We start from the raw sequence: 24,746 nt of genomic DNA, 5'->3' as shown, positions 1-24,746 counted from the left end.
TATATATATATATATATATATATATATATATATATATTGATTTCAGAGAGGAAGGGAGATGGAAAGAGAGATAGAAACATCAATGATGAGAGAGAATCATTGATCAGCTACCTCCTGCAAAACCAGGGACCCTTCAGTCCGCAGACTGGCACTCTATCCACTGAGCCAAACCGGCTAGGGCACATGTTCTTGTTGCACAGATAGCTTTAGTTTGGCCTGCACTCTTTTGAAATACTTTGAAATATTTTTCAAAGTTAGAAAATTGAGAAATTTTATGTAAATATCCACAATCCTGGCTTCTCCTATCAAAGTAAAACATGTGGACTCAAATTCCTACAGGCAACAGCCAGAATGGAGTGGTGCCTATGCCTCTAGACAGGACACTCTCACTCCTGTTGCCCTCACTCCCACCAATCCCTGAATTCTTATTCCCAGCTCACTTCCCTTATGAATCTGCATGGACCCTATAAGCATCAGAACTTGGGACCCTTGTTCTAGGAATTGCAGAACAAGACTGAGATTTAAAATTTCCCAGAGGGAAACCATGTGGCTCAGATAGAATCAGCAGCATTAGAAAAGTACCTAATAATTTAAAGGCAGCTACAATGCATTTGGACATCAAACAGTCTTCAGGGTTTATGACTCAGTACTTTGCCACCCATTGTGAGTTATAAATAAATATAAACCATGATTCCAATCTTAAAAATCTCATATCCCAGCTGAGGAAAAAAATAACTAGCATGAAAGAATTCAGGATTAACACAGAAGAGTTTATAATTAAATTGGTGATATAATCTCTTAAATGTCTATGAGTTTCAAAAAAAAGTTATATCAGTAAAAGCTTGGTCTTTCCTGGAATATTCCTTGAAGAGGTGGGATTTCACCCTGTACCTTGGTGAGCAAGTGCAATTATGGTAGTTGGAGAATATAGGGAATATTCTTGAGGTGAGACAGAAATGAACCAAGCAGGATACAGCAATATTGGTCATACTCAAGTGGAATATGGCTTAGGGGTGGGGTCTAGTGAGAAACTAATGGAAATTAGCAACTTGGTCAGATTATACCAGGCAGAGGAATTCATTTAAATAGTGTTTAAGGGCTTTGAGTTCTCACAATTTTTTAAATTTTCTTGTTTTCTTTTGGTTGGGTTGTTTGCTCAGGCAAAAGGTGACATGATGTAAAAAGTAAGAGGAATGGACCTTTCCTGATGGACTCTGAGAGCTCACTCTGTGAGATGCTTTGCATACATGAGCCTACGATCCTCATTAGCACCCTGGAAAGCAAGTGTTATTATCCACTGAAAAGATTAATAAACAGACTCAGAGGATAATTAATTTCCCAGGTGGCGCAGTTAGGAAATAGTAGAACATGTTTTTCAGACCCAAATGCCTGCCTTCCACATTATACCACAAGCTTGTCAATCCTTAATAGGGAGGCTGGATTTGAAAGAGCAGAGCCTAGAACAACCAAAACTAATTGAAGGCATTACAGGCATCCAAAACAAAGCAAGTAAAAAGTTGGGTAAAAATAAGAAAATTCAAAGGATCTTTGAGAAATATCCAGGCCATCTTCTTCTCCTTCTGTACTACAATAAAACCATTCCAGAGAGTGTGAGAATCAAACTGAGCCATCAAGGATCCAATACATAGTATAAATGGTGTAAATAAAAACGAGGCCATGTTTAGGTGGAAAGTTTACCCATAAAGGAATTCATTAATGGTAACTACTAAGTGTTTTGTTCACTTATGTCTTCCAAATATATTTGAGCACTTATTATGGGCCTTGGAGATACAAGCTATCAACATAGGCAAGTCCCTCCTCTTTTTAACTTATAGTCTAGGGGAGGAAGAGAGAGAGAGTAAAGAATGAATGAATGAAAGTGCAGGATAACTCATGCAGGGGTAAGTGTTATGATGGAAAGAAGAGGAGCTATGCTACCTCAGAGTTTCTCCAACTTAATGTGCATTTAACTCACCTGGGGATCTTGAACAAATAAGAAGGGATGGGGCCCAAGAGTCTGAATTTCTAGCAAGCTCCCAGGTGATGGAGATGCTGCTAGATGAGGGGCCATCCTTTGAGTATCCAGACATTGCATTGTTATTGGGGTTGGGACCACTGAAGCACTTTACCTACAGTTGTGGTTCCAGAGGTGGTTCCAGAATTTTGACAAGGTTCAAATACTTACAGAGAAATTCTGATTTTCCCATGTTGACTATTTTGAAGATTTAAAAACATATATATTGAATCTCAAATTCTTTTAAAAAATATTTGCCACCCCTACTAGTGCCCATTTCATAATACTCCACTGGAGGATGGGAAAGAGCCAGGCATGAGAATTCTATGTGCTAGACAGAAGAAATAGCAAGTACAAACACTTCTAGGCAAAAATGTCTTAAAAGAGAAAAGTATGTATGGCCCCACTTTAAAAAGCAAATAGAAGAGTGATTTTATAAGAGATGTAGGCAGGGGAGCTAGATCATGTTGGACTTCATAGGCTATCACAAAAAGCACAGATTTCATTCTATATGAAAAAAGAAACCATTGAAATATTTTAAGAAGAATAGTTTAATATCTCACATTTTAGGGGAAAAATCAAGTTTCTAAAGACACTGAATATGACAGAAATCAAAGGCAGGAGTGGGGAGACTGGTTAGGTGGCTGTGGTAGGTGCTCCAGTCAGAGTTGATGGTAGGATGTTAAAAATGGAGAGAGAACCTGCCAAGAATGGTGAAGGGTTTCTACCCATCTTGCCATCTAACAAGCTAGCCCGCCACAGTTTCAGGGATGCTGGGACAAAACGTAACTCCTGATTCACAAAGGACTTATTACTCACAGCCATCACTGTAACCAAAGTGTCAACAAGTAGTAGGTTCACCAAGTCCCAATTTCTAGTAGCAATGCAAAGCGGGCTAGGTGACACCTGCATAGGCAGTGATCAGGAGAGGGCCAGTATTACTAATTATTCTTTTTGCCTTAAGATTAAATATGTCACAGCACAGCGAGATTACTGATCCTGCCCTTACTGAAATGCCAGTGCTATCTTCATCATGGGTTTCCAGTATGAAGTCTTATTTTTAAAAATATTGCAATAAAATATTTGTCTTGATTACTGAGTTTTTGGTACCCCCTTAAATCTGCATCTCACTTGTCTCATTCTAGCCACAGTACTACCTTTCCCCTAACAGCTCTGTGTAGGATGGTGACTTTTGTCACTAACAGAGCATAAAAATTGGCGTTCTTCCCTGCCCAGCATACTAGGGCTGGTGCGTATGGACTTCAGCCACCCTTGGGAATGGGGAGACCGTGGCCCTATCCTTTAGCATATGGAGCATGGAGGAACCAGGCAGTATGGAAGGAGAGAGCAGTCCTGTACCAATAAGCAAGGCACATGGGCTTTCAGACTTAAGCAGTGACTAATTACTCATGGCTCAACCAAATGAGGTTTGGTGTTTCTAAGCATCCGCAACCCTAAACTGGATGGCAAGATCACCATTAGTGTCACTATTCATCTCAATTTTGAGGACCCCTTGACTCAGAAGTCAGAGCCAGATGCTTTCTGCCTGGGCACATGCTTTGTGCATTTCAGCTAACTTGGCCTTGACTGGCACAGCAGCAACTTTCTTGAAGGAGTCCATCTTAATCCAGGGCATTGGCTGTCTCCTCCTGATAACATATTTTAAGGTCATGCCTGGTTTCATGTAAGGGCTAGGGAAGTTTACCTGTGCTGCAGCTGAATGCAAGAATTTACCTACATTTCTCTGCGTCCGTTTCTCATTCTTTAGTGCAGCACTCTGTCAGTATTTTAAACCTAATCCAGGTCAGTAAGAGTCCAAATATTAGTGAATGCATTATCTGTGCCTTTTGAGCATTTTTTTTTATCTCAGAGAAATCTCACAGACAGCACTGAAGCTTCTTTTTTGCAGCCAGGTTCTGCTACAAAATAAAACAACTGAGACCTTGTCATCTTGCAATGAATCTAAATTTGGCATGAGAGACCTCGGTGCAATGGATCTAAATTTGGCATGAGAGACCTCAGCGGGGGACAAGCACTAAGAGAGCTCAGCTGCTGTCATTCTTCCTTAATAAGCACTATGCACCCTGCCCCGTCATGTTCCAAAGGGAACCAGCCAAAGTTCAAACAATTCACCTGGTTTCTGCCTTCTCTGAAGGGCCCTCTTTTCATGCTCAGTGTAGGTGTATGTCTCTTCACCTTTTATGTGAAAGGAAGCACAACTCTCTGCCCACCAGGAAAAAATTTAGTACTAGTTATTAGAATTGGGCAGACCTGAATCAGATTGGAAATTCACCCCACTCTACTCCCACCCACAGAGGAACGTGAGCAACAATACAGCACAAGTCCAGCTAACCCTATCTGAATCTACCTCTGTTACTCAGCCCACAGCCCCCTTCCCAAACCTTCCTCATTAATAGGCAATAAGGTGAATCACTATTTATTGAGTAGGTGATTACTATTCAATTTGGTCCACATACTTGCTACTGATTCCCATGGACTTTTCTCAAATCCTATTCATCAGCCCATAAGGCCCTCATACTTCATCTTTGAAAAAACCATTCCAGTCTCATTGCCAAAACTGTCAAAGACGGCAGAGTCTGAGATTCTACTATACTTACAAGGTAACATGTTAGCCTGACACAGTTTTGTTGATGCTGCCAAAAAAAGCTTTGTGACTCAAAGCAATAACAACAGCCAGGGTGTCAGCACTGGCTCTGGTTTCCTAAGTTCCACTTCCCCAAGCCATGCAGACTGGGCAGGGTTATGGCTGCACAGTCAGTGGTTGCATTACAAGGAAGGAACTGGGACGTTAGGAAACCTGGATATTTTATAAGGGACTAGAGGACCGGTGCAGGGATTCATGCACTGGTGGGGGCCTGGCCTGTGCCCTCTCACAATCCGGGACCCCTCTGGGATGTTGGACTGCTGGTTTTGTCCCAAGCCCCGCAGACCAGGCCAAGAGACCCCACTGGTGCACAAATTCGTGCACCGGGCCTCTAGTATGCATATAAGATCTTTGGTTAATCTCTTCCCATCCTCCCCACTTCCCCCATCCCTCTGAGATTCATCAGTCTGTTCCATGTTTCCATGCCTGTGTGTTGAGCATCTTCCCCCTGGTGGTCAGTGTGCATCATAGCTACCGGTCGAACGGTCCAACAGTCAGTTGCTTAGACTTTTATATATATATAGATGATATTCTGGCTCTTTGCTCCACAGGTAGACACTGAATTTTCTAAGGCTATTTGCTGTACAAATATCCTTGAAAAGAAAGTCCCAAACAAAGAGAGTAGGGTCTCTTCTTGAAAGACATGTAGAAGCACAAAAGAACATAAAGAAATACCTTCTGAAAGAAACAACAGAACTTGCTATTGGATTGGATGTGTGGGCGTAAAGGAAATGGCAAAATCAAGGATGACTCCCAGGTTTTTGGTTTGTACATTGGAAGCCAGTTACTCAAATGGAGACACTTGGGGGAATGAATCAAGTTTTTCTTGCAGATTAATTCTGATATGTCTACTATATATCCAAAACAATATGCCAAGATGTAAGTTAGATACATAAGTCTGGATGCCCAGAAGAAAGGTTGAATCCAGTAATAAATACCTGAACATCATCAACGTAGGAGGTACTTAAGCCATGGAAATGGATGAGAAGGTGAAGAGGGGAGTCCAAAACTGGGGTATAGGACACTCCAGCACTTAAAGTTCAGGTAGGAGAGAAAAATTCAAGACAAATAAGACAAGGACCAGTCAGTGAGGGAAGGATGTATCCAGGAAACCAAAAAGAAGGAAGAGATTAACCAACTCAAGTGTTGCTAGGAGTTTGAGGAAGGTGAAAACAGAGCAGCCTGGAGTAAACAAAGAAACAAAACACAGAATTATACATTAATACAGGCTTTTACTAGTGTGACTTATTGAAGAAACTGGACAACTAAAACTATAAGGCTAATACCTAGCCTTTGTAAAAATATTAAAAGATGTCAGATTTAAAACAGGTATATTGAATTATTTGCTGCATAAACTAGGACCAAAATGCAATTTTTCCTTTAGTATTTTCTGAGAACAATCATCCCTAACCCTGCATGAAGTCCAATGGACACATTCAAACACTGAGTGTCACCATATGGAGTACCATTTTGGTGCTGGGGATGGAGCAATGAATGAATGCCTAGTTCTATGTAATTATCAAAACCATATCTTAACTTACCATTAAATCTCATTTCTCCTGAGGTCTGGTCTGCCTCGGGCTGAGAGCCTCCAGTGGTTGGCTTCTCCTTTCTCCTGCTCACACTCCCCAATCCACCAGTCGCTATTTCCCTTTCAGGCCTGGTTAAAGAGGAATAAGGGAGAAGTAGGACAGTTCCTATGTGGCTGGATGGCTCTATGATCTCTAGGTCCACGGTAGTTAAAGACACGTCCTCAGAATACCTGGGAGATGATTAAAGGGTGTTTTCATGTGATCTTCAGAAGTCTCCCACCGGCCCTTCCCTCCTGCAGAACCTTGAGTGAGCTGGCTGGCAATTCTCTATTCTGAGTTTCCTCTTGTGGCTCCTGGCTCAGTCCCAGGACACCCAGCTATACATGTGCCCCTCCAACTTCTCTCTGTGAAGACTCCAGGCTGTTCCATGTGAGCAAGGCTACTCATGGTGACTCTTTATAGCATGGCCTGTCTTGTCCATGCATTCCACTCACAAATCCTTTGCTGTGATGAATTTGTAAAGGACTATTTCAGTACAGTAGCAAGTGCCTGTGCTCTGCCACAGAGTAATTAGCCTCTGCTCACCTTCTAGATTTCCATGATGGGAATCAGGCCCCATGCCAGGGCATTCTCCTCCTGCAGAAAACCTCAACCCTTCTGAGAATGGCCAGTGAAGCACTGCTCTCTAGAATTTAAGTGAGGAGAGAGGCACAGCCCTCTAAGGGATTGGAGGGTACAGGACACAGCACAGCTTTTTCCAGGATATTCTCCTCATGAAAGCCTCTTTTCTTCTCTCCTTATAACGTCTTAATGTGTATCAGGAGTTTCAAAGTTATAGAAATGCTTGCAAATTTGCACATTTGAATTCATTTCACCCTTACTGTGATATCTGTTCTCTCTCATATTGGCTCCAAAGTCAAAACCAAGGCAGGAAGAGTGCAGTTCTAATATGATATTATACATATATGTAAAAAATCAAATCATGCCAGGAATTGAACTCACTGTAAATAACACAGATATTATTTATCAAGGCTTTTACATCATGGAATTAGACGGTGAATTCTTTTCTGTAGAGTTGACAAAAGAGAAAAGAGCTCGCAATTTGGGGCCAAGTTGGAGGTCACTGGACTAGTTAAGGGAGACGAGTGCTTTAAGATACTGAGAGTGGATTATGTTTGCATCCTTTAAAGTAAAACTAGAGTCTGAAGAATTATGCTACAAATGTAACCTGGGTTTTTTTCTTTATTAAAACAGAATGAAGCCTTCTAAAAGTATGTGGCTTCTCCAGATAATTATTCAGTATTCGGCTTTCTTTTATTAAAGAAGAAAGTTGGAAACTTTAAGTCATAAGGAATTATGCTATCCGATAATAGCATTGTCTGGAGGGGGCGGGGAGGAATGAAAAAGAAATCTAAAATTACTCCAGGATTTACTATAGCTACTCTGAGTAGAAACTTATATAAGAAATAATTAATTTCTATTTTTCCGTATAAAAACTGATAAAATATGTAGAATCTAGTTTGGGATTTTTCAAAAACCCTATGGAAGCTAAAGCCAGAACAAATGATGAAATCAGAGAAGATGAAGAAGGAGAGCATGAAAAGAAGAGATGCTAAAACCTAGTTCTGAGGTATATTTTCAGGGGAAGCAAAGAGGGAGAAAGTGAAAATCATCTGTCAAGGATGGGCATATAGAAGCCTAGAGAACAAAAAAATTGAACAGGGAGTGCATGATGTATCAAAATTCCAGAGAGATGCCAGTGAAGTAATTAAAAGAATAGGTACCTTGGAAGAATGTTGACAGTGTCCCCCAATATTGACTAGGAAAGCCACTAACTAATAGGAAGAGCTCCCAGCAAGAGAGAGGTAGAAAAATGCAAAAGGCCCAAATTTGTTGTTCCTAATATAGTGAAGCTTAAAATAAGTCAAGCTGATTGACACCATCAGCAAGCTGGTCAGTTTATCATTGACTATTGGAATTTTTACTATTTAAGATTCTGAATTCCGTGATCCTGCAGAAATATCTTTATACATATATAAAGGAAAAACAAGCAAGACATGAAAATCAATGTGAAGTCTTGGCAAGCATTCAGAAGCACCTAACACAGATAGTGTGTGCTTACAAATCCTAAGCAATGTTTCCATGAACATCTCAAACTTGGAAGATTTAATATATTTATATTTATATGGTTTGTCTGTAATAAGAACAGAACTGTGGGTGATTCGAGATTTTTAAATTTGGTCATTTTTCAGCGCTCTTTTTAGTTGGCCCCCTGATTGTATTTACAGCCAGACGCTTAACCAGGCAACTTATTCTTACAGGTGCAGACGACAACCATGTGCATATCCGTTAGCCTAAGCGGCTTCGTGGTCCTGGGCTGTTTGTTTGCACCCAAGGTGCACATCGTGCTGTTCCAACCCCAGAAGAATGTGGTCACACACAGACTGCACCTCAACAGGTTCAGTGTCAGCGGAACTGGGACCACATATTCTCAGTGTAAGTATGGAACTCACCCCTTCATACACAGCGCTGTAGTAGGGAGCAGGCTGGGAGGGGAAGCAATGGATAGGAACAGACAGCACATGTCTGTCCCCATGAACAATCTCAATTCAATTATAATAAGTACTGGTTCAACCGCTGGGTGCCAGGTGCTGTGCTAGGTGCTATGGACCCAGTGATGAGCAGAAGAGTGAAAGTTCCTGTTTTGGCAGTACACACAATCCAGCAGGGAAGACAGATATTACATCTGTAGCTGCAAGTAGGATTTTTGACCATGTTGTGGAGTCAGTGAGCCTGGTCTTTAGTCCTGACTGCAACCAGTTCAGTAGGCAACCTTGAGCACTTCACTTTATTGCTCCCTGTCTCAGTTTACTCATTGTCCTAGAGAGCTGAACTAGATCGGTGCTCTGTAAAGTATGTCCTGTGTCACATAAATGAAGTTGCTTCATGAAAAATTAAAAGAGGGAGATAAACAATCAAATAAGAGGGAAAATGCTGCATCCTAAATGTACCCTTGGAAGTTCAAAGTACCTCTGTTAACCTGAGTATGTTAAAGGTTTTGAGAATCTCTACAGCAAGGAAGCCTTTTAATGTTGTTATTTACGGAGTCTCTTAAAAGTATTTGATAATAGTTAAACCAACTAACCTCCCATGGAACACACCTTGGAAAATGCTGGAATCGATTTTCCTCTATTTCAATGATGATGTTTTTTTCAGCTGAGAACTAGCTGAGAAGGGAGTTTGGACGGAAGGTTTACCAAGATAACTCTCCAGTCCAAACTTCTCTCCAACTGACCTGCAAATATCTGAAACACTATCCTTAGAGAATCATTTGCTTAATTCTTTAGCATCCTCTAAAGCACAAATGTACCCAAAGGGGACCACTTTTTAAGTCATTTTCAGCTCATCTATGATATAAAGTAGGAGACACTCACTGACAGAAGGATGAAGAGGAAGGAGTGGAGTCCAGAGAGGAGGAAGGAGGACTGGAGTGACAGAGACAAATGACTACTTCACAATTTTGCCTCAAGTCAATTAGAAAGGATATTTCAAAATAGCTCAGCATCACAGAGTGAGCAATTGCATTAGTGCCCCAGTTTCTCCAAGAAAGTATACAATTGAAGAGGGAAGCCCTTCCCCCAGCAAACAAAGAGAAAACCAATGGCTGATAACACATATTCAGTGATGCCCTGCGTACAGCACTTTGTGGTTGAGAGCTGCAATAGGGGTGGAGACATTACTCTCTTTTCAGCTACATTTCTTGGTACCACATGATTGAGTCCCAGAACATGATAAAACTTGTGAAGTAATTTTCTTTGGATATTAGAAAAACCTGCTTATGTCTTGAGCAAACAAGAAAGAACTGACAACAATTAACAATAACAACACCTCACAGGAACTATCATCTATTGAGTGTTTTCTATGTGCTCAGCATTGCGTTAAATACTTCATACGTGTACTTGTGTACTGTATCTCCTAGCACACTCACAACTCTTTGAGATAAATAAACTTACCCAGAGTCACACATATGGAAAGTGACAGAACCAGAATTTAAAGTCAGTTTCTCTGATTTCAAAGCCGGTGCACCCAATTGTTGTATCATGCTACTTCACCTAGAATACAAGCTGGGAAAGTTCCTATGAGGCTAGGCACTTGGTAGGCTCTACAGGGAGAATGAAAGGAAGGTTACCTGAGACTGTATAGCAAGACTTACGCCTGGTAAAAATAATCTTGTTGCTAGCTCAGAGCTCTTGGTCATTATTTGAGCAATTTAACAAAGTCCATAAATCTTCCACAGACATGGTTCAAAATATCATACATCCAAACCTCAGTTAATTTTGAAATGGTAGCATTTTGTAGTACATACACCAGGAATTAATAAATCCTTGAAGGGATAACAAGGGAACTTTACCCAATCAAGTCTTTCTTCACGATTTCAGAAATATTCACGTACACTAAAACAATGAACTTCGACTGTAATGGACTTAAGCTTTACTCAGTATGTGAATCTGCTAGTAGCCCAATTAATACTTCAGGTGGGCATCGGCCTAGACCAACATTTTATGACTGCATTGTTACTCAATAAAATTTTAAATAAATCTTTATTTTTAAAAGTCTAAATTTAGACCTCATTTTCAGCAACTTTCCTCTAATTAATACAAATTAGTGAAGTGATATTAAAGTAACAAGGGAAGTATTTATGTGATAGCTCTAGACTTCTCAAAGTACTGAGTAATTTATCTCTTATTTGTAATTTTATATCTTTAATTCAAAATAGTTTTCTATTTGTGGGCTCATTTTGTCCCATGAGTACTAGATATCAGAGTTATATTTTACAGGTGAAGAAATAAAGAATAGAAGTTATGCGCAAAGATATAAAATGATTCATGAGTTGACACTGGCTTTCCACACTTGTGATTGAAACTTTCCCATTTTAATAATTTGGAACTGTTTTCATTAAATTCATTAATTAAATGTTTGGGTACCTTCTATCCACCAGACATTTCTAAACACCTGTGAACGACAGTGGTGAACCCCTGGTCCCGTGATGCTGTAGAATGTAACCCATTAATGGGTCATGAAATGTATTCAGTATATTTGACTAGCATTTTATGAAAGAGAATAGAATAAATCTCCTAGAGTGCATTATATGTAAAAAGGGTAAGTAATATTTCAGGACATTTGCTCCAGAGTTTATGGATGTGTACCAGGTCCAAGTAAAAACACTTATTGCTGTGAATTGCAGTCAAAGAAGTATGACAGCCACTGGTCTTTGAGATCTAGTTCTGCATGTGAACATGTTACTGACCAGCTGTGATGAATCTTTTAGCAACTGGTTTAATATCTCAGTGCCTGTTTCCTCCATTGCATATCCAGCACAACTTATACCCGTTTCCCTTCTAAATCCTGGGAAGTAAGTTGTTTTATAAATCAAGAAAAATCCTTAAGCCAAAACCGGTTTGGCTCAGTGGATAGAGCGTCGGCCTGCGGACTGAAAGGTCCCAGGTTCGATTCCGGTCAAGGGCATGTACCTGGGTTGTGGGCACATCCCCAGTAGGAGATGTGCAGGAGGCAGCTGATCGATGTTTCTAACTCTCTATCTCTCTCCCTTCCTCTCTGTAAAAAAATAAATAAAATATATTTAAAAAAAAAAAAAGAAAAAAAGAAAAATCCTTAAACTTCTCTAAATTCATCCGGTAAAGCATATGCTTTATTAGGTTGTACATAATTTACTAGTATGTTCTTCTGGCAATTATTATGCAGGCATTTTATTGTGTTAACTTATTGTTACCAATATTGCTGCTGGTTGTTTAACTCCCTCCAGAGGTAAAAATGAAACACACACACACACACACACACACACACACACACACACACTAGTTATCTATTCTCACAGAGAAAACAGCCCCCAAATTTAGTGACATAACAACAACCCTTTTATTGTGTCTCATGATTCTGTGGGTCAGGAATTCAGGCAAGACTTGGCTGAGCAGTTATTATGCTCCATGAGGCCTTGACTGGAGTCCTTCTGCAGTATCACCTCAGACTGAACTGATCTGCAGGGTCCACAGTGGTTTCACTCTGACGCTTGGCGCTTTGGCGGGATGCCTCACCACGTGGGATTGTAGAGAGCATGACAGTGCCTGTCCAGATTTAAGGGGACCCCAGCTCTCAAAGAATTTGTGGCCAGTTTTGTCATGAAACACTCTCCAAGTCCTAAATTAATCAGTACTGCCCTCTTACCAGAGATTATAGCAACATGATACACCTAGACTGAAGGTGTAGCCATATTAATTCCCAGTTAATTCTCTGGCAAGAGAGTAGCAGAAATACCACATGACCTTGGAGCCTAGGTGCGCTCTCTGAAAACCCCTAAGATGGGTGATAGCAGAAAGAGTATTGGTATTGGATTTTTAAAGCTGAGCAGTAGCTCCAGGGAGATGGCAAAGCATGACCAAACTCAGAAGCAGGCATGAAAGAAAGAGCATGCTTAAGGCCATCTCAGAAAACTCACCATATGAGAAATATTTGAATACTGCTAGGTGTAAAAAAGACCAATTTTACTTGTGTGCTATTAACAATACACAGTGGGAGTCAGAATAATAAATATAAAGGAAACATTAACTTTTCTCCATTAAGTATACCTTTGGGCCAATAATTCCCAATATTTGTGTACAAAAAAGGACAACTCTTTGAAGTAGAGATTCTCAAGCCCCACCCATAGCTATTCTGATTCATGTGGTCTGGAGCAAAAGACACCCCTGCTGGTTCAATGGAAGTGATCCAAGGAGTACATTTTGAGAACCTCAGTCTACACTATCCTGTCTACTTTATCCACTGGTATCGGTGCAGAGCAGGGAAGGCCTCTTAGATGACCCTCAAAGAGGATACAGGCACAGGTTCGGAGAGGGGGAGGTATTTGTGACGCCAGTGGCCACTTCCCTGTGCAGTTTTTTCCCCAGCTCTCTCCAGAACCCTCCAGAGAAGGCATTTATGTCACAGAAGCACCTGGCCACTCAGAAAACATTTAGTGAAACTGAGAATGCTCTTTTCAAGACCAGTACTCAGAGACCCAAAAGTCCTAACTCATGCTTATCTGCTGCTCTCACACCCACTCACATAAGCAAACTTTCTTTGTATTTGGATGAGAAAGAAAAGAGGTCATTCTTTATTTTGTTCAGCTATAGAAGCAAAGGGGCTTGCAGGAGCTGGTTCCCACAGACAGGCAATCAAGAAGGGATGCTGCGAATGTAAGTAGAACTGCACTAATTTTGAAGGTAAAAACTGGGTGTGCATGTGAAGTTACACAGCATAAAACCCTTATAGGACTCATGCAGGTCAGGACATTGTTGTCACTAATATGGGTTTGCAAAGGCATAGCCTGGGGAGAGAGAGGTGAGAAATGGAGTGTGCCCGATCATCTTCAGAGCCATTATGTGCACAGACTTTTCCTACGGGGATGTGTGTTTCTCTTGCTTATGGTGATCATTCAGATACATGCATGTCATTACCATTAAGTTCAGCCAAGAGGCTTCTGCTGTAATGCTGCCCAGGTTTGAGTCCCTGAGGAGCCATGGGCATGTGGAGATTGATTTCCTCTGCCAAAACCTTGTGCAGAAGGGCACTTGTCTAGGGGGCAATGTGTGAGCTGTTCAATTAATTGATTCTTTATTACAAAGCATTTTCACATTATAAGAAGGAATCAGTAGTATAGAAAGGTCAAGTGAACAGTCTTTTAGTCACAGCACATTTTCCCACAGAGCTATTGCAGCAGAAAGCAAGCAGCTGAGGACACACTTTGCACGTATCAATGGCCAAACCTTTGAAGATACCCCAATCAGGAGAGGGCAAGCCATTTTCAAGATCAAATATGATTTTTTTAATAACAGAATAAAGTAGCAGGCAACACCCAAATTTCTTCTCTATAGTGCAAGTCCAGGAAAGCAGCATAGTACCCTTTACAGGTCAGGGAGTCCCAGAATGACACCATGTGCTCCATGGCCAGGCAAATTAGCAAGTTATTATGCAGCATAGACTGAATGATGGCCTCCCTGTTGTAGGCATAGGGATGTTATAGACATAAATCCTCAGTGGCTAATGCATGAGAAACCTAGAGTATTTGGCAAGTTAAGCCATCTGCTTCCAGACTAACTATATCTAGAGCATCTAAATCTGAAAGATGTCAATCCATTTTCCTTTTGGGAAGGCATGTCCACAGCCTTCCTGGGAATCTCATTTCATTCCTTTTCATGCCTTCCTCACTGAGGATGGGAGAATAGAGAGCTGTAATAGGTAACCCTACATATATTAGCAGATTGATGTTTAATACCCCTCCTGTGTTCTATTTAACATTTCCATTTGTCTCACGACTGCTCTTTTGCAACCTTGAAATAATTTTCTCTTTACCTCTAATATTTTGCTGGTTTTCCCCAAGCAAATGTAGCCCACCTTCCTTAATAACAAGGACCAGAGGCTAGATCTGAAAGAGATGCTATGGATCATTTATTCTAATAACCACATTTCTAGATGAGAAAACCAGGGCCCTATCTATTAGATACACTCAGGAATTTGATAACTGAAGTCAAAGATAAAACTCTCAAAAGCTGCTATGTGGTTCCTCTGGCCTCTCTGGATTTCCCGCCTCAGCTCAGTTACAAAATTCATGGCAGAGACCATTAGGACAATAAGAATCTTAGCATCTGAAAATTCAATTTTTTTAGTCAAAAGCTTTTCCTTCAGTGCCACACGTGACAGCATCTTGTTCTATAGCATGAGTATAGACTTTTATTCCTCTCAAAAGCCCATGCCAGGGAGTTCAGTGACATAAATCATGCCCATTGACACCCAAGGATCCCTTACCTGGCTGCACAGAGAAGGTGTGGTTCTCCAGAGGGGCCACCCACAAAGCTGCTTGGAAAATGAGATTTGATTTTTAAAAAACAAAGGAATATTGTTGATGGTGACCAGCTAAATGTATATACCAAAAATATAATTTCTTCCACTTAAATAGTTCTTTAAAAGCAAGTATCACTTTCTTGAGCTAAATTACATTGTACATTTTCCATTCTGTCCCATATATTTGAAAGTAACATAAACTCAGTAGCTCAAGGGGGGTTCCTAAACCAGAGTTCAATATTGTATGAGATACCTATAGTCATAGAGTCATATACATTTCCATGTAACCCCAAATTCATTAATGCCTTTGGGAACATGGTACCATGATCAGAACTATGAAGATATGCTAATTAAAAAGGAATTATGTATATAATCAAATACTGCCCATATATTGACTTTAGATTATGAATATCTGAAAGCAAGCAGTATCTAGTATCAGTTTATGCTACACTATTTCTCCTTCCTACTCCCTTTTCATAGTAAGTGAAACTCTCTGAATAACACCAAAAAAGGGAGATACCTATGTACTTATACCACAACATCCCTATCATATGAAAAAAATTTTTTTAAACATCTTCCCTACCTGGAGTTAATTCAGAGACTTTAGGAAAGGGACCCTTAACAGGTAAATATGAAAAAAAAATTATGGATAATTCACTCATTCATTCAAGAAACTTTTGGACCTAGGCACAGCTCTAAGCTTACATTCACGGTGCTTTACATTCTAACAGGCAAGAGTAGGCACAGTCAGACAAACCAATAATACGTATTGTTATCAGCTGCTCAGTGAAGTGCCAAAAATAATATGGGGCATAGACAAATTAGGTGTCCTGGGGTTAAAGAGAGTTACTTTTTTTATAGGGTGGCCAGGCAAGTTCTCTGTAAACAGGCCAGATTTGAGCTGAGACATGAAGGAAATGCAAGAAGGGAAACATGTCTATCCATATCTGGGAGAAAGACAATCCAGGCAGAGGGAACGGCAAAAGTAGGGTCTAAAGTGGAAGTACATCACAGAGGCAAATGTGGCTAGAGGGAAATGAATAAGGGTGAAAGTGACAGGAGATGAGGACAGAGAGGAAGCAGACCGTGTAGGACTTTGGAGGTCATTGTAAAGACTTTTATTTCTCTATTGAAATAACTGGGAAAATAAACAAGGGTTTCATCAGAAGTGAGCTGACCTTAAAGGCACCATTTTCATCATTTTATCTGTAGGGGCAGAATATAAGACAGGGAGCAGCAGAGACATCATGCAGGAAGTATTATATACTCCAGATGTTGGTGGCTTAAGTCAGGGTGGTAGCAATGAAAGCTAATAAAGTGCTCAGATGCTGTATGGACTTTGACGGTGAAGCTAACAAGATTAGCTCCACTAGATAGGAGGACTAGAGTCTGACATTATTTTATTAGAGTTTAACACTTTTGGCTTCAGAGTTTGATCCCTAGGCATAGTGGCACATTATAGTTTATATTAGGTATTGGAGCCTCAGGGTAAGTTTCTTATTCCTGCCTGAAAACACATTGAGATAGAAAAGAGGAGAAACCAGAGATGTTGGGCAACTAAGAGTAGGTAAGAAAAATGCAAAAAATTATTGAGTCCTTTCAGTTACAAGTTACTTGTATCCAGCGTGGGTTTGTGCTTCTTGAGGGAGGGAGGCGAGAATAAAAGAACATGATTAGAAAGAAAGCATGACAGTGTGAAGTGGCAACAATGGATTGAGGGATTTAGTTGAAGATCAGTAGAATTTCTGTTGAAAAGGCAATTAACTCACATCATGGGTTATAAAAAAGGTACATGCCAAATTTTCTCTTTCCATGAATCTTGTCTCACAAGAAATGAATCACTGAATGAAGAAGTCTTTGCATTTAACTCCTAAATCCACATTTAGGTCCGTAGATTTTTTTTTCTCCCACATCATAGGAATATAATTTCCTCTTAAATCCACTGTTAACAGTTTAAGATTATTACCCTGAGAATCTAGCCCACATTTCTTAACAATGGATTGTGTCTTCCACGGCAAAATCTCTGACACATAGCAAGGCTACCAAACCAGGGACTAGTAGTGTCATCATCTGCCCAGATATTAACATATGTTAATCAGCAGATGAACTTCTGGAATGGACCAAGGGGCCCTAGCACAAGCAAAATTAAGGCGATGAATAAGAAAACAGGTTCACCGATGAAGCAGGAAAACAAGGCAACAAACAGCTGGTAGAAGTTGGCTTCTATGACCATAGCATTAAAATATCTAAACAAGCTGACGTACTGGGGGAAAAAATTGGGTCACTAGGAACAAGGAAATGGAACAGATGGGAACAAACTGGTGGAATGTCTCTGTTTCAATGTTTGTTTACTCCTTTTCCAAATCTGATATATTACACAGTTACAGTAACACACTGATTCTCAGGAACCAAATCTCAGCCACTGGATTGACTAACACTTGGCATCCATAAGAATCTATTAAATAAATATGTTTAGCATTGATTGAGGGCTTAATTCCCTGAAAAAATACGACCATTTTCTCCAAAGCCTGGCCTGCGCAAGCATTACTGGCGGAAGAGAAATGAATTTCACAGTGGAGACAAAACTGCCACTTGGCTGCTCCAATGCTTTACCAAGTTTGAGAAGCAAAATATGCTTTTTGATGGGTGCAAATTGCCCTTTTGTGATCAATGGTGGCACTTTTTCAGCTATCTTCAGTTTTCAACTTGACTAGCAAAAAGTAGCACCTTAGCCTAGAGTAACTAATCCCCACTCCCAGAAAAGCCAAAAATAAGCCTGCAGCCTCTTTATTTCTGACAGAAAGGATGATTACAGAAATCTGCTTAACCACACTTAAGAATATGGGCTTAACTTACACCATTAAAAATCTCACGAGAATTTCATTAGAATAATAGCAAAAGCTCACCGCAAACACACACATAGTACTGGGCCCTTACACATCTTTTACTACCTGGGGGACTATTAAAGAGACTAATATGGGAGACATATGTGAAATATTTATGAAAGACAAAGTAACTGAGATACTAGACTCATAAAAGAGTAATTTCCTCTACTATATTCAGCAGCATGTACAAAAAGGAGATTTTTTTTTTTTACATAATAAAATACACTGGCAAAAGCTACAGATGAAACAGTAAAAGAGAAGCAGGGAAATGCAAGTTACAATTCCCTTTAATACACTAAAATGTGCTTAGGGAAGAAACAGCTGCAGAAAGAGTTTGGGGAGTGTTTTTGCTGTTATTACTCTTTGTAAGAAAACCTTGAGTTTCTATTATCTTCCTCTCAAAGAGTTTAGACATTGTAACATAGGCCGTTCCCTTTAAGGCCCCTGTGAAGCAGGTAGATGATTCAGTTATTTTGTGAACTCTCATAATGATGTCCCCGGGATGTCTATTAGAAGGTTATTTGAAACTATAACTTAAGGATGTTCCATGCAATTACCTTTGTAGCCCCTCTATGTGCTGCTTACCTAGTCAAAATACACCCAATTTTAAGATGTTAGAATGCGGTGAGCAAGCAGATTCTAAGAGCACACTTAAGAACGGCAGTGCCAGTTCCACGATAGTATGGGGCATAGCACAGTAGGTTTCTGAGACAGTCTTTAAAAATCCAGGGAGAGAGGGTATTAGACTAATCCAAGACGGACAGGGGCATTAGCATACCAGTCCCTGGTTCTCCTAGACCCGCCCCCATTACACTTCAAACTTCTTCAATCTCTGAAAATGAAAACCCTTCACAGAAGTAATAAAACTTGATCCTGGAAAAGATGAAGAGATTAGTCAAAATGTCAAAGGCAGCATGCCTGCCAGAGGATGCTGACGGCCTGAGCCACTTTGCAAGGGTGGCTGATGGGCAATGCCACCATGTGGCTTAGGAAGCACAAAGGCCCACCTGTCCCCACACAAGGCTGCCCGCAGGCCTCACCTTTGCTGGTCATTTCTTCAGGTTAAAAGGTTATTTCCTTCTTGAAACTTTCGTTGGTTCCCACCTTCTTTGAAATGCAACCATTTAATCAATCATTCAGAAAATATGTATAGAGAGTGTATTCTGTGATCAGCAATAGCGATAAAATCATGAAAAAGACAAGCAGAGTTCCCTGTGTAGTTTCTAGTCAAGAGTATAAGACACTAATAATAATTTTTTAAAAAAGCAAGACAAAATCAGTTTTAAAATTGGGTAATGTGACAGAGGGTAACTGGTCGGCTACTTTAGATTAGATGGCCGGATGATAACCTTTCTCAGGAGGTGACATTTCAGATGTGGGTGATGAGGAGGAGCCAGGCATGTGATTAAGAGAAGAAAAAACATTCTTGCAGAGGCAACAGCTACTTGCAAAGGCCTGCAGCTGAGAAACAGATACACTCTATTTGAGGACAAGAGCAAAAAAAAAAAAGGGCGGGGGGGCAGGGGGGAGGTGGGAGCGGGGCATAGAATTGGGAGAATACAGAGAGTCATGAAATCACCCTGGGATTTATAAGCCAGAGTAAGGAGAGCACAGAGGGAAGCCATTGGAGGTGTGTAGTCACTTTTAAACGACTTACTCTCACTGCTGTGTAGATAATCTATTACAGGAAAGCCCGAGTGGAAGCAGAGATACCAGTGGTGCAGCTAGTGCAGTCGCCAAGAGTAAAATATTGCTGGATTGGCCCAGGGTGGTAGATGCAAAGCTAGAAGTAGTTGGATGTGGAGAGAGAGATGACTGGATCTGGTTTCAGGCTTGGCATCGGGGGAGGGATAAAGAGGGAAGGGGGCATAATGTTAGACTTCTGGTTTGGGTGATTGGCTGGATCCTGAGACTCTTCACTGAGGAGATGAAAACTAAACAGGGACAAGTTAAGGAATCAAGCATTCTGCTTTGGCACTTGATTTTGAAATAGCTATTAAACATCCACATGGAAATGTCGAGTAGACAGTTGGATACAGAGAAGCTGCAGAAAGAGCACATATTAAATGGCCAGACGTGCTCTCCTAAGTGGCCAGTGAACGGCGGTTTGATCTTCACCTTGTTCTTTCTCCTACCTGACCCAACTTTGATGAAGCTAGAATTAGATAAAGTATATAAGGAAACCCTGCAAAGAATAAAGCGAAGCCCTCACATTTGGAATTATTATCACTATCACTATCCATCAAGTACTTATCAGGCACACATTGTGTTAAAATGTCTTTGTTGCAGATGTTTCAGGAAATGTAGGTCATGCCATTCCCCACCCCCCAAAGGTATTATAGCTTTTAGGGGGCTCATATTATAGAGAAAACTGAAGGTCATCTTAAAACTGATAAAAGGGAAGCATCTCTAAAAGAGTTAGCATGTCACAGGACTCCGCTGTGACCTTACGCAGCCACACAGACTTGACTTCACAGATTTTCTCACCTACCTCGCCAAGTAATCATTGCAAAATTGAGAGGTTGTAGCTTCCCTGGTGGTGGGCCTGCTGAAAGACTTCAGTGCCACAAATACAGTTAATGCTCCTCCACTGAATGCCATGTAATCTCAGATTTCATAATTAGTTTCTCCTTCATGTCTAATGAAATTCCAATGAAAAATGCAATTTTATAGAGCAAGACTATGTCCACTATCAGGCATGAACACTTTAGCATGACATTTGTGTGTCTGATTACTAACTGAGAGATATGCCCTTAAGGAATGGGACAGCTGACTGGTCAGTTTGATCTGGGCTTGGTCAGGTAGCCAAGAAGATCAGCTCCTTCTAGGCAGAGCATGTCCAGATGGACAGGCCAAGGGAAGGAACATAAGCAGCTCTGAAAGGTAATGTAGAATTATCTCTGATTCTTTTGGCTACATAGTTTCATCCCATGAAGAAAGGGGCTCCTTGCTTTTGTGCTCATTCAGGAAAAAAAAAAGCATTAAGGGTGAAATAGAGCTTAGCTATAGCTAGATTTCTCATAAAAACAAAACTTCCAAAACAAGAGCTATGAACTGTATCTTGAAAAACTAAGTGTCATAAAAAGAAAGAACATGTTAGACTCACACCGTGACACCGTTTGTCACTATTGTCATTAACAAGCACATCATCCCTTAGGAATATCTTCCTTTCGGAGAACTGTTATGAAACTGAAGTGCTCAGGACACCAGCCCTTGCTATGGGTTTCATTGAGGTTATCCACTTGAACAACGAAAATATAGCAAACCATTCTCTCTCAGGCAGGAGTTCACAGATGACCCGTGGAACTATGTAAGAGCCATCCCTGCCCAGAGAGAACAAAATTAATTAAGGTATTGAAAATCATAATTAATTTGACTATCTTGAAGAAAATTGCAGTGAGCTTTCAATCTTGCACATAGTGTTCGAACCAGTTTATAGATTACCAAAGCTCATTTTAAACCCACAAGTGGCTTCTTTCAACAGTGATTATGCTGATAAACTCTCTTCAAGACGTACGACATTGAGGGAGGTATTTACCAGGATGAAAACTAATTTGCAGCAGAACGCATTTAGAAAGTTGACCTACCACAGCATGAAATCATTTAGCATTTTCCAAAACCAAGTTAGCATTCGTTTCCAACTTAATAATGAGTGCCTGGTATTGTTTGTGCTGTTACCTATGCTGCCCACTTGCCTAACACTGAAGTTCCTCTCCTGCTTTGTTTTCCAGCCTCTGCAAGCACGTATGTCCCAGCGGTGTGCAATGGGCGTGAAGTCCTCGACTCCACCACCTCATCTCTGTGATTGTGAATTGCGGTTCAGTTCTCGTGTTTTTAGACTGTTAGACTAAAGTGCTCGCGTGCAGCTCCAGACTATGGAAACAGAGCAAAAGAACAACCCTAGTACCTTTTTTTAGAAACAGTACAATAAATTATTTTTGAGGACTGTACAGTATATAGTGATGTGCTAGAACTTTTTAGGCTGATTTCCGTGCCCCTGTTATTAACGATTCCCCAGAACATGGAAATAACCATTGTTTACAGAGCTGAGCATTGGTGACAGGGTCTGACAGGGTCCGTCTACTAAAAACTATGGTGGCAATATTAGGTAACTTTTTTCCTATAAAGTTTTTGTAGGTTCTTGTTGTAACTAATTTAGGATGCGTTTCTATGTTGTATATTCAAGTTACATTATGTGTAACAGATTGTTTTTCTCAGCACAAAATAAAAAGCATCTGTATTAATGTCAAGCTACTGAGAATAAAACCATCACGGTTTTCCAGCATGGTGGGTAGTGGTCTGTTCTTTATAAATCACTCCAAGTAACTTGCATATCTTGACTTCAGACCATTTCTACTTTTAATGTTGGAAGAAACTGTCTAACATCACTTCTCTTCACATCTATACATACTTTGAACAATGAGAGAGAAACATCGATTCAGCTGCCTCCTACACACTCCCTACTGGGGATGTGCCCGCAACCAAGGTACATGCCCTTGACTGGAATTGAACCCGGTACCCCTCACTCCGCAGGCCGACGCTCTATCCACTGAGCCAAACCGGTTAGGGCCATTTCTACTTTTAATGTTGGAAGAAACTGTCTAACATCACTTCTCTTCACGTCTATACAGTTTGAACACAAACTGTTACACTAGAGGGTTGCGAGTAGATCTGGACTTCTTCACTGATCACAATGGTTAGAAAATATCCAGCCATTTCAGTGGCCAGATGACAAGACACATCTTGGTTTCTTTGAGCCACACCTGTACTGCAGCCCAGAATCTGCCCAAGTAGGGTTCCAAGGCAAGAAGGAGGGGCTCCCTATATTCTGAATGCAGAGAAGCAACCTTAATAAGTAGGAAGGAGACTGGGAAAGCATCCTGTCATTTCATTGGAAAATCACTCTCACCATTCATAGCTGAGTCAGGCAATAAAAATGCAGGACATATTATTTCCCAATGCTTTTCCTAAGTCCCAGTAACAATGCTTAGGCACACAGGCTTGTCCCTAAACTTGCCTATTTTACGAACCTAAATAAAGAGCAAACGGGGAAAGTATGGATAAGCTAAAACTGGCTTGTTCTTACCTATTTCTCCTTGTAAGCCTTTTAGCCACAGATCATTTATTACCGTAGAAAAATATACTAAGAACCTAACTACCTGTCAAGTCCTGTGCCAGGTGTCAAGGATAGATATACATTAGCTTTCTGCAACTAAATAACAACTTACCACAAGCCGAGTGGCTAAAAACAATGGAAATTTATCCTCTCGGTGGAGGGAGACAATTTATCCTCTTGGTGGAGGAAAAATAAAAGGGGACATCTGTAATACTTTCAACAATAAAGTTAAATTTTAAAAAATAAGTTTATTCTCTCACAGTTCTGGAGGCCAGAAGTCCAAAATCAAAGCACTGGCAGGGTCTCATCCCTTCAGAAGCTCGAGGGCAGGATCCAGTCCACGCCTCTCCTAGCTTCCGGTGGTTGCCAGCTTCCTTGGCTTGTGGCCTCCATCTTTACATTGCCTCTCTGTCTGTTTTCTCCTCCATTTGTCTCTAACAAGGTCCCTTGTTACTGGATTTAGGGCCCAACTGGATAATCCAGAATGATCACATCTCAATGATATCTGCAAAGGCCCATTCTCAAAATGTGGTAGCATTCCCATGTTCCAGAGATAGGATATTGACATATCTTTTGCGGGGGGGGGGGGGGGTACTCTTCAATAAATGAAAAAAAGAGAGATAAATAAGATGTAGTTCCTGCCTTTAAGAAGCATAGCGACTGGAGAGTATTCTAGTGAGGGAACTATGACTGAGGAAGACAGTGAGAAGAGGAGGAGAATCAAGTACATAAGGGACCGCCTGGCTGGCATGGCTTAGTGGTTTGAGTGTCGACTGTGAACCAGGAGGTCATGGGCATGTGCCCGGGTTGTGGGCTCTAGTGCATGCAGGAGGCAGCCAATCAATGATTCTCTCTCATCATTGATGTTTCTATCTCTCTCTCTCCCCTTTCCTCTCTGAAATCGATAAAAAAATATTTTTTAAAAGAAAGGATATGAGGGACCCACAGGCTAATAACCAGGGCCTGGTTCCTTGAGACATGCTCATACTATTTGCACAACACCCAGGAATAATGAGCAGGTGTGCAAAAGCCAACAGGACTGGCCTTAAAGGAAACAAAATGAGGAGTCAGATGTTAGAGATTCTCTTTTTCCTTCCGAATACATTTGAATCAGCAACTAATCAATCCATCCAAACCGCACCAGATGCTCAAAGACAACAGTGCTCACCAGGCCCTGAATTCTCATATTGAAATAAGAACCTGGATTTTCAGGAGTGAGTGGGGGAGACTGGGGATCGGGTTCAAGGGCACTGGATGGCAAAAAAGACTCCTGCTGTGACTGCAACTGGCAGGAGTGCTAGAACAGTGTGCTCAGAATGAGCAGCTGCTCAAGATAAAGTCAGCCCGCTGATGGAATGTGACAGTCTGAGGCAGGAAATATCAGATAGGTTGTTCAGAGGCACAACTGATGCCTAACACAATCAAATTGGTCAAGGATCTCTTTAAACAAGATAACTAGGCTGTGGGTGAATCTTGAGAAACTGTTTGTGAGAGCTGAGTTTTGATTTCTGGGCACTCTATTTCACGTCCAGCCTGGACACAGAAAATGCACTCACTGACAGCTCTTGTCATTTCTCCTGCCCTGGCACAAGCCTTGTTTCCAATTTCAAAGTGCATCATCTAACATGTGATCCCTAGA

General features: G+C 40.8%; 1 protein-coding gene across 1 annotated transcript in view; it reads left to right on the top strand.

Moving 5' to 3' along the window:
• Positions 1–22,046, top strand: part of GRM3 (glutamate metabotropic receptor 3) — a 202,523-nt gene extending 180,477 nt beyond the window's left edge. The window contains exons 3-4 of the mRNA XM_023753813.1: positions 8,533–8,707; positions 21,723–22,046. Of these exons, the coding sequence (XP_023609581.1) occupies positions 8,533–8,707; positions 21,723–21,796 (249 nt within the window). The 3' untranslated portion in view covers positions 21,797–22,046. The remainder of the gene's footprint in view (positions 1–8,532; positions 8,708–21,722) is intronic.
• Positions 22,047–24,746: the final 2,700 nt, after the last annotated feature.

This window comes from Myotis lucifugus, unplaced genomic scaffold (genome assembly GCF_000147115.1).
Source record: "Myotis lucifugus unplaced genomic scaffold, Myoluc2.0 scaffold_51, whole genome shotgun sequence".
NCBI lineage: Eukaryota > Metazoa > Chordata > Mammalia > Chiroptera > Vespertilionidae > Myotis > Myotis lucifugus.
This window is presented reverse-complemented; position numbering and strand designations above follow the sequence as displayed.